At 59.0% G+C, this 9675-nt stretch overlaps 2 protein-coding genes across 3 annotated transcripts; both read right to left on the bottom strand.

Annotated features, from left to right (window-relative positions):
- Positions 1-20: 20 nt before the first annotated feature.
- Positions 21-3243, bottom strand: FREY1 (Frey regulator of sperm-oocyte fusion 1; the record flags this gene model as incomplete). Its single annotated transcript, XM_079788015.1, has 4 exons — positions 21-156; positions 323-396; positions 3067-3129; positions 3212-3243. 4 exons carry the CDS (start codon positions 3241-3243, stop codon positions 35-37), a joined length of 291 nt encoding a protein of 96 aa, XP_079644141.1. The 3' UTR covers positions 21-34.
- On the bottom strand, positions 2526-9073 carry PEX16 (peroxisomal biogenesis factor 16). Of its 2 annotated transcripts, none has more exons than XM_079787409.1 (11): positions 8816-9073; positions 8570-8605; positions 7696-7772; positions 7218-7351; positions 6980-7080; positions 6237-6317; positions 5951-6103; positions 5772-5844; positions 5521-5640; positions 4247-4311; positions 2526-3627 (listed from the first exon to the last, which is right to left on the bottom strand). In XM_079787409.1, exons 4-11 carry the CDS (start codon positions 7289-7291, stop codon positions 3569-3571), a joined length of 726 nt encoding a protein of 241 aa, XP_079643535.1. In that variant the 5' UTR covers positions 7292-7351; positions 7696-7772; positions 8570-8605; positions 8816-9073; the 3' UTR covers positions 2526-3568. The 2 variants fall into 2 exon arrangements, with proteins under 2 accessions (XP_079643535.1, XP_079643534.1); XM_079787408.1 differs by having other exon boundaries at positions 8812-9072.
- Between the last annotated feature and the right edge of the window lie 602 nt (positions 9074-9675).

A 9675-nucleotide genomic window follows, 5' to 3' on the forward strand; every position in this document is an offset into this window, starting at 1 on the left:
TTACTGCACAGAATAGCTTTATAAGTGATTCCCATCACAGGCGTGTGTCGAAGTAATACTCAGCCATGTCTGGTCCGTCCCGCTTGCGCTGCTGGGCCCGGGAGAGGAGGGGCCGGGGCCCTCGTGGCCTTGGGTGCTTGGGTTGGATCCCATAGTCTAAAGAGAGACAAGAGGGTGTGGGTGGAGGGAGACTCTGGCTTTGAATCTGCCGAAGTCGCTCCTGAACAGGTGCTGTTTGAGAAGAGGTGACCCTGAGGCTGGACCTGGATGCCCTCCCCTAGGGCAGGTCTCCTCAGGGAAGGGGAGGGATGCGGGCTCCTACCATCCACCAGGTCGGACAGTGGCTGTGGGAGTTCCAGGGGGGCTGCAAGTTCCTCGGGAACAGATCGCTGAGGCCTGTGGGAGATGTTGGGGTGCTCAGCGCTGGCCCCAAAGGCCACTCTCACCTCCCTGTGAAGCAGGGAGTGGTCCAGGATAATGACACCAGCCTCTCCTCCTCTGCCATGCTGCCCCCCACCTTCCAGGCCCCAGGCCCTGCTGAGCCTGACCCTGTGCTCCTGGGAGTTACCTCAGCAGCTGGGGGTGGAGGAGTGCAGCTGCCAGGAGGAGGGAGAGGAGGCAGAGGCTTAGCCCGGCCCTGGAGCACAGAGCCATCTCCTGCTCAGGTCCCGGATCCCGGCTTCTGCTGCCCCTCCCCCTGCAGGACGGAACTGCTGCCAACTCCCAGGGCCACCTCACAAAGGACATTAGTTCCAGGCTGGGCGTCAGCACCAGCTCCTGACTAGGCCAGAAACCTCCACACGGAGGTTTTTCGTTGGATTTTACTGACGATGGAGGTCAGCAGGTGCCAAATCACATCTTGTTCTAGTGCCACTGCCCAAGGTGTAAGGGCACAGACCTTTGGAGTCGGCTCTCAGTTCAAATCCCTACCTTGCCTCTTGCTAGGTGGACACGTCACTTAATCTCTGTGGGCCTCAGTTTCCTCATCTGTGAGGTAAGGCACATAATGTCTCCAAGGTCTGGCACACAGTAGGCCATCAGCAAAAGTCAGTCACTGAATCCTCATGCCCCAGAGCCCCACCCATTCCCACTCAGCTCCTCCCTGCCTCCTGCTACCACCATCACCTCCACTGTCTCCCTCCAACAGCTCAGTCGTTCCAGGATCCCGGCCAGCTAAGAGCCCAGAGCGGTCACTCAGCTTGGCCAGCTCCGAGAATCCACTGGGGGCGCATTCTGAGGAACTTCCCACTTAGCTCCCCATAGCGTCGAACAGCCTGGCTCAGGGACTCCATAATCCCTGCCATCACCGCAGAGCCTGGGCAGAGGGCAAGTTCAGGGGCAAAGGCTGGGACCTGCTCAAGTGTAAGTTTCCAGAGGGACTACGGGATCCCCAGCACTTGACATCTAGTGGGCGCTCAATAAAGATTTGTTGAATGAATAAATGCAATGCGACAGCGTGCTGGAGAATCTCTTCACAGCCTGTGGCTGAGTGGGGGACCCTGTCTTTGGTTCCAGTCGGCCCTGTTAATGTGGGGCTGACCTGGCTCACTGCAGAAGCTCTGAACCCAAATGATGCTGGGGTGAACCACAAACTCTGGGCCCACCCAGACCTGTGGGATCAGAACCCGAGGCTGAGCTGGGTGGGGGTCTGCACTTGGGAAACTCCGTTGCTTCTAAGACAGCAGATCTGCTGGCAGGTCCAACCCCTTCAACTGCTGAGGTGCCTCAGGCCCAGAGAGGTTTCCCAACCTGGAGTCTGCAGTACACCTGCTCCCTGTGCTTGGAGCACACCCACTGACTTCTCACTGACCGCCTCCATCCTTTTCTGTGTCCCGAACACCCGTCTGCTTCTGTATCCGGTCCCCAGCAAAGCTCACCTCTGCTGGGAACTGAGCTCCCCAACGCTCTAACTCCAAACCCCTCGTCCTTCACTCATCTTGCCTCGAAGTTGCCACCTCTTCCTCTCTATCTACAACCAGTTCCAAGGCCTGCCTGGGCTACTCCTAAGCCTATCGCCCTGCCATGGCCTTAATTCAGCTCCATCCACTGTTCTAGGTCTCCACCAGCGATGCCACTGCCCCCATCTTCTGTCTGTGCCTGTCAGCCCACCCTGCACCAACCAGCTTCCCCACTGCCTCCGAGGCAGGTCCATTTCTCACCTGGTACCTGATGGCCTGTTGGATTTGGCCCTGACCTTCTCCAGCCTTATCCCCTCTGTTCCCGCCCTCTACTTCCCTCTGCCCCTGCATTGGCTTCACACCACTGCAACACCGCACATGCTGTTTTCCGCACGCAGGGCCTCTTCCCCCGTCGGCCATCAAAAGACGGATGGAGCTTTACCGGTTTAACAGCCTGCTTGAACGAAGGCTTCCCTGACCAGTTGGCCTTCCCAGTCGTCAGCCTGAGCCGGAACGCACCCCGAGTCTAGACCACTTTTCACACACACTTGCACCTGCTGCAGCGACCCACGCACTGCATGCATTTACATGCCAGTCTCCTCCACGGATTGCTGAGAGCTGGGGGCAAGAACTGTGCTGTACTCATTTCTGAACAAATTGCACAAAGCAGAGCCTGCTACAGAGCAAGTGCCCAGCAATCCTTGTTAGACAAGGGGGAAGGTTGTGGGCCTCAAGCTGTGACAGGGCCTGGGGTTGGTGGCTTCTGAGGCACCAGGGAAAGCAGTCCGGCAAAGGCTGGCCCCTCTGGCGGGGGGGGGGGGGGGGGGCGGGCTTCATCTGGGAGCCTAGAAAGTGACGCACGACAGACACCAATACAGACCGAGTTCTCGGAACCTAAAGACCACCATCTGGCTAGAAACCAGCAGCACAGCGTGGTCTGTTTACAGGGAAAGGGGGGCAGGGCAGGGGGGCAGGAAAGGGAAAGACCAGGCAGAACCAGCACCCAGCTCCCCCGAGCTGCTCAGGCTGCTGTTCCTTCCAGCCCAGCGTCAACCCTAGTGCTGGCTGGTGCCTGGCATTCTTCTCCCAAAGGAGAAAAGCCTTTTGCTCTCAACTAGGAGTTCAGGGCTTGAGGTACCACACTGCACTGAGCTGGGCCCCCACTCACCAGGCTCCCTCACAGAAGCTGGCGAGCAGCAGGGCCCTGCAGGGGGAGGGACAGACAGAGGCTCTGGCCGGAAGACAGGCAGGCAGCTGTCATCACTGCCTAGGTTCAGCCTTGACACCAGGGACCAGTGAGACAGGCCGTTTACTCCCGCAGCTGCCACGACGAGCAGCTCCCCATGCTCGAGGTTCAATGCCAGCTTTCTGTGGCTGAGGGACCTGGGTCCCAGTCCCAGCAGAGGCTTCTTGGTCCAGCGACAAGGTACCGCTGCAGTGGCTCCACCACTGGAGGGTGCAGTCAACGTTGAGAAGGTGTTAGAGGGCTGTGGTGGCACCCAGGGCTGAGCACAGAGCCTGGCCAGGGTGGGAGTGCCAGGCGCCCCAGGCTGTGGGCACGGAGAGGCCACAGACTTGGATAGTGCCAGAGTCAGTTTTATTAGGGCCCAGGGGCCCAAAGGGCTGAGACTCCCCCTGCCCCTCCCCCTGCCCCACTCCCGGGATGTCTGTTAGCCCCAACTGTAGAAATAAATTTTCTGCCAGACAGGTAAGTAATCCATGAGTGGCCCTGCAATGAGAGAGAGAGAGAGAGAGAGAGAGAACACAAGTTCAGGACTGAGGGCCAGATTCCTGGCTCTGCTCTGCCCAGGCTCCTTGTCAGCCACTGTTGCTCAAGTACAGCTGTTCACATCTACACGGCCTGGAGCCTGACTCTCTCACCTCTTCACCCCGAGGAGGCAGTATCAGCAGCGATCTTTGTCTCCATTTACATGCTCATGCCCAGAAGCCACCCAGTGTGTCCAGCTATACAGATGCTGCCAGCCCAGCCCAGTGGCTCTCTGCTGAGGGAGAATCTGCAAGCAGCCCAGTGGGCTTCAATCTCGCCTGAGTGTGTCCACCCAGAGTCTCATGTCACTCCAGGACATCAAGGCAGGGAAAAGGCTGACGGCTGATAAGGTCTAACACCTCCTCCCACGGCAGACACCCTCCTTCCAGCTGCCCGAGGCGCTACAGACCAGCCTGGCCCATGTCCAGGAGCTCTTCCCCACCTAACGTGACCTCCAGCTCCCTCTCTGGTTGTGGCAAGAATCAAATTACAAGCAGACAAAGAGAAAGCAGTCCGGGTGACAGGGCCACGCGTGAGACGCACAACACACTGTAATCATCACACCCCGCCCCATGCTTACTTGTCACCAGGCCGATGCCCGGGACATGGTCTGCCAGCAGCTGGAGCAGGAAGAGGATCCTGGCCCTGCAAGGAGATAAACAGGGAGCAGGCTGAGAGACGTGTCCGGGTCCCTGCAAATGAGGGTGCTAACATGCTTTCGCTGACCACCTGACTGCAGGCAGTGCGTCATGAGACAGAAAGCAACTACGGGGCAAGGACAGACCCCAGTACAAAGGACGAGACCTCGGGCACAGCTCTGGTCCTGCCTGCCCCCAGCCACGGGCCTGGGATGCTCACGACTGGAAGGTAGCCCGGCACCAGAGAGACTGAACTGTCTCTTTGACAATAGGAAAAGGGGAAGAACGGTGCTTTCCCAGACTGCATCCTGCTCCTGTCCTCTGGGGAAACAAGGGATTTCTGACTGGTTTCTACACCCTTCTCAGTCTGAGCACTGCTCTGAGGGTGCCAGGCTGATCAGCTCAGCAGAGAGCGAGCCAAGCTGGAGCCTGGGAAGCCACCTCTGCAATTACTGTTTCAAAATGCCTGTCAATGAGATACTGGGGCTGTGATGTTCCCTCTGTACAGAGCAGGCAATTTGTGGGGGGAGGTCATGAGGTTCCTGTGAGCCTCTCGAGTATGGAAGAGGGTTTGGCTTTAGTGCCTTATGAGCAGACCCTTGGGAGACTTGGCCCTGGGCAATCCTCCCAACCTCCCCCCCCCCCCCCCCCCCCCCGCTACACACACACACAGGCCTCCCTGTGTCTGGATGAGGCTAAGAGCTCTGGACCCTCACAGGTGACAAAGTGGGGCAAGGCAAGGGTCAGGCCAAGAGAGAACTTGGATGTAGGGATTCGGCTCTGCTACTGGCCAGCTGAGTGGCTTTGTTTAAACTGCCCAACCTCTCTGAACCTCAGGTGCCTCCTGTAAGAAGCGGGGATAATCCAAACTACTTGACAGGAATGTTCAAGTGACCTGGAGGGTGTGGCAAGCCCAAACCCACCACCATCCCTGGGGCATGGTCCTCTGTGCCTCCTGCCAACAACTGCTTAAGCTCCTATACCCATGGGCTGGTGGTCCCAAGAGCTCGGAGAGCAGGTCTAGGCTGGATCCAATAAATGATCCAGTGACCACATCCCAGGACAGCACATAGTAGGTGCTCAGTGAACCTGGGATGGGGGAAAGAGGGAGGGAGGAAGGCGTGAACGGGGGTTGGGACACTGGCATCCCACTTCCTGCCTCTCTCCCTTGCTGAGGGTGGGCCCCGCCATTTGCCATTCGCTGTAGGGCCCTTACTCGGAGAAGCGGTCGTAGAATGGGGAGCGCAACAGGTAGTAGAGCAGCAGGATGGTCCGACGCCGCAGCTCCAGCCGCTCCCTCCGGGTCAGGCCCTTCCTGTCGCTCAGGAGGCTCAGACTGAGGAGATGAGGGAACACAGTTAGGACCAGCAACAGGAAGAATAGGGGCGCCTCCTGTCCAGGTGGGGCCAGGCCTGTAGCACAAAGCCTGGAGGAGGGAGGGGAGCCCCCAGACAGGCCCAGGCTCACCTGGTCACATCCACGACACCAGATAGGAGCCAGGGTTTCCACGACCGCTGCCCCCATAGGCCCAGGCTGAGCACTGACGGCCAAGGCGTCAAGGATGTCTCCAGCACAGGGCCCGCCCTGCTCACTCCCGTCGATCCCTACCCCCAAGTGCCGGCATGGCAGCCCCATGCTAAGGATACAATGCAGCAGGGGCCGGGCAATATACAAGGACTCTGCGATGGTCTCCTGCAGCCCCAGAGGGGTGGGGGTGATGCTCAGCTCCTCCTGTTGCTGCTGCTGCCGTCTCTCCTGCTGCTGGGGGGCTCCCCAGTGCCTGGAGTGCAGGGACGGAGCTAGAACACAAAGGCAGATGAGCAGCCAGGCCCAGGCTGGGCATGGGGAGGGCGGGTGGTGATGAGAGCCAGGCCCGCAGGCCCATGATGACTCCGCACTGAGATGCCCAGTCCAGCTACGTCTTACACTTACTGTTCTGGAGCGTTCGCACCACTCTGTTTGACCGCTTCCCCACGTATGACTGCTCCTGGCTGCTACCGCCGTGCTCACCGTCTAGCAGGGACAGACAGAAGGCCACACTGTCAGAGGGACGTGTTTCCAGCAGAGCCTGCAAAGAATCTGTGTGCAGTGAATGAAGGCTCATGGGCTCAGGGGAGAATGGATGAGCCTGTGCGAAGGCAGCAGCTGAGGCAAGGACACTGAAGCAGGGAGAACCCAACCACATCTACAGAAACCACAGCACTAGCGCGGCTGTATCTTCTTAATCCTTGGCTTTCAACATGATCTAGAGGAGAAGCAAAGAGCTGCTTCCACTCAAGGCCAGGAGAATGAGGCTCAGAGCCCAATAGGTGATGGGCCCGAAGCTCTGAAGGGATAGATCTGTTGGGTGTCCTGCCTCATGAGCTTGGGGTTCTGAATATGGAGGTTGGCAGGATCCCCATCTCCTGCTGATGCTCTTTCCTCTCTTCATGCAGCCCACAGAAAAGGATGAGGACCCTGATATCAGAAGTCCTGAGTTCAAGTTCTGATTCTGTCCCAACCCAATTTCTCTCTCATGTTAACAGCTTCTCTTCTCTGTAAAATGCAGGGTGATGGGAACAAATGAGTTGATGGGGACAGATGTGCTCCATTAATGGACAAGATTCACTGGGTCGGCTCTAAATCCACAGAGTAGTCCCATGCTCACTTCACCCCAGAGCAGGGAAGCAGCTTACCCGAGGGCTGTGCCTGGGTCTCCCTGTCCAGTGGAACGATGGGGGGTGAGGTCTGGAGGCCAGCCTTGAACCAGATGAGCAGGAACATTCGCAGCACTGCCCTGGATTGGGAGTATGGCAGGGCTGGTGGGGAGGTGACTAGCCGGCAGGGGGGCAGAGGTGTGCTGTTGGACCCCCATCTGTACAGCTGGCCTTGGTTACCCCCACCCAGGGCCTTCCCTCCACAGTCCCAACATACTTGGCCAGCTGGATGAGGGCAATGACGAGCCAACGGCCCACTTCACCCCACACCTTGGCGGCCCCCATCTCCATGAACACCTCCACACACTCCAGCACGCTCAGCCATGTTAACAGCTTCTGCTGGGACAGCGACTGCAAGAACCCCAGGCCAAGAGATCAAGGGACACTCCCTCGGCCCAAGCCTCCCCCCGGGCCCTCCTCTGACAGGAGGTGGATTTTCCCCTTTCCAAGTGCGAAGGCCTGAGGTCTCCACCTGGGACAGGCTACTCCATGATTCTGAAACAGTCCTTTCATCTGAAATGGGGACATCGACACCTTGACACTTCACCTAATGAAATGACTCGAGGCTCAGACGGCCAGAGGCATGTCTCGTATTCTATGAGACCATAGCATGTGCTCCACACACAGGTTGGTTGTTACTATTTCTTTCCTGAGTCCCTATGCTTCCCGCCCTCAGTTCCTGGCAGAATTCTCACCACGGGCAGCTTTTTCCGAAGCTCCTTGCGCAGGATCCCATCATTGAGCAGCACGAGCAGGTTAGAGGCAGAGTACACTGCGGGATAGAGTGTGGTCTTGAGAGGCTGGCTCTGCAGCCTCCACCTCCTCACCTTCTCCCCAGAGATGCCTGGATCACCTATCACCTGCTGTGCTCAGCCACCCACGGGCTATGTGGAAACCAACCTGCCTCCCTGCCCACTTCTTCAGCGCGCCACACTCCCCAATAGGATCTCGTGTGGCAGGTGGAACAAGAAAGGATGGTTTGATCTCAGTGACACACCAACCCAGAACTGCCCACTGTGCTCCAAATAGCCGCAGGTGTGTGGCTTCACCTCCTGGCCTCCGCTTTCTCTGCAGCCTGTCACTGAAAGCCTACTGCATCTCCACCTTTCAAAACCCAGCTCTTCCCTTCAGCACCATCACCTCCAGTACTCACTGGGCAAACACTACAGAGGCAGGGTCAGTCTGGGGACCCTGGAACCTGGGAGATCTGGATTTGAATCCTGGTTCTGGGATCATCAGCGGCTGTTCTCTAACCTCACTGAACGTCTGTTCCCTTAACTGGACACTGAGGACAACAGTACTGACCTTCTATGACGGTCGGGAGGATTAACTGGGCAAAGGCAAGGAAAGCACTTGGCCCAGCCGCCTGACCAGTCAAGGAGCCCAGATTTGTCTTTCAACTATGGGGACACCGAGGGCCCGGGAGAGCGGATGCTGGACCTTTGTACGAGTCAGTCATAGCACAGGATGACCTAACGGGAAGCCGGGGACTGCGACTTGGGGAGGTCAGCCCCTGGGAGGCACTCCTGGGCCCTCCCGGCCCCCACCCCGCCCCTGAGCCCGGCTCACCCAGCTCTGACAGCTCGTGCGAATCGGCGAAGCGACCTGAGGAGAAGGCACAGAAGGAGGCGTCTGTGAGCGTTGTCCCACCCTGCGGGTCTGGGTCCCTGGATGTCCCCTCCCTACGCCCTATGGGAACCTGGAAGGAACTTCTCGAGCACAGGGATCACTACCCTGACTCCTCCGGGAAGGGGACCTGTGGGGTCAGAGGTCAGGGACTCAAAGGGGTGGGTCAAAGGTCGGGGTGGCACCTGCCAGCAGGTAACTGAAGCCCCGCACTGCCGTCTCCAGCTGGGCCGTGGCGGCCGGGTGCCGAGTCACGTACTCCTGGTAGCGGAGGCCCAGGAGCCGCAGCTTCTCCATCCTGCCCTGGGACCGACAGACCCACTGACCGACTGTGCCAGTGGCGGCGGCGCTTGGCTTCCTGTGCCCTCCTTCCTGCTTCCGGTGCTAGGCCCGCCTCTCCGTTGCTTAACTTCCGCGGTCTGGAAGGACGGTGACGTGAAGGGCCATTGAACCCCAGATCACCCCATCTTTTTACATTGCCTCTCCCCCACCCGCCAGGGTAGCGCCTAGCAACTGAGAGCCTAATCCCGCCCTCCCCGCTCCTTCAGGTCATTGGTTAACACACTCTCCGCCCCCCCCACACCCCCATCCCTACCCCACCCCCCCTGCAGCTCAGCAAAGTCCGGACCGGTTTTCCGCCTTCCCGGTTGGCTGTCCTTGCGCATGCGCAGCTCCAGCTCCAGGGAGGCTCCCGGGCGGTCGGAGCCACTCGTTCTAGAGGAGGGTCCGGGCGCCTAGAGTCTTTCCAATAGAACGCCGAGAGGCTCGAACGGGAGGACCGGGTTTTAAAGGGCTGGGAGGTAGCGCGCGCAAAGGAGCCTCCATCGGACTTGAGGGGGCGCCGAGAGAGCCTAATACAGTCGGAGTGTGTCTCGGCAGGCGCGCGTGTCGCCAGTTTCATCGTCTTCCGTCCCCATCAGAGGCAGTGCTAGGGAAACGGAGGCAGCAGCGATGGATCCTGCAGCCCACGCAGGCTCAATCCCCCAGACAGCACCGTCAGTGCCCTGCTTCGGCCCAAGCTCCCGCAGGGACTTTGCCCGCCAGGAGCG

The sequence above is a fragment of the Cnephaeus nilssonii genome (assembly GCF_951640355.1).
Source record: "Cnephaeus nilssonii genome assembly, chromosome: 13".
NCBI lineage: Eukaryota > Metazoa > Chordata > Mammalia > Chiroptera > Vespertilionidae > Cnephaeus > Cnephaeus nilssonii.

Excerpts from the sequence above, each read along its gene's own strand:
- PEX16 (XM_079787408.1), bottom strand. The coding sequence starts at position 8,923 with ATGGAGAAGCTGCGGCTCCTGGGCCTCCGCTACCAGGAGTACGTGACT. Across the intron at positions 6,104-6,236 it reads GGTGCGAACGCTCCAGAACA|CTCCGTCCCTGCACTCCAGG; the intron begins GTAAGTGTAAGA and ends TTTGTGTTCTAG. Across the intron at positions 5,641-5,771 it reads GGTGTCGTGGATGTGACCAG|TCTGAGCCTCCTGAGCGACA; the intron begins GTGAGCCTGGGC and ends TCATCTCCTCAG.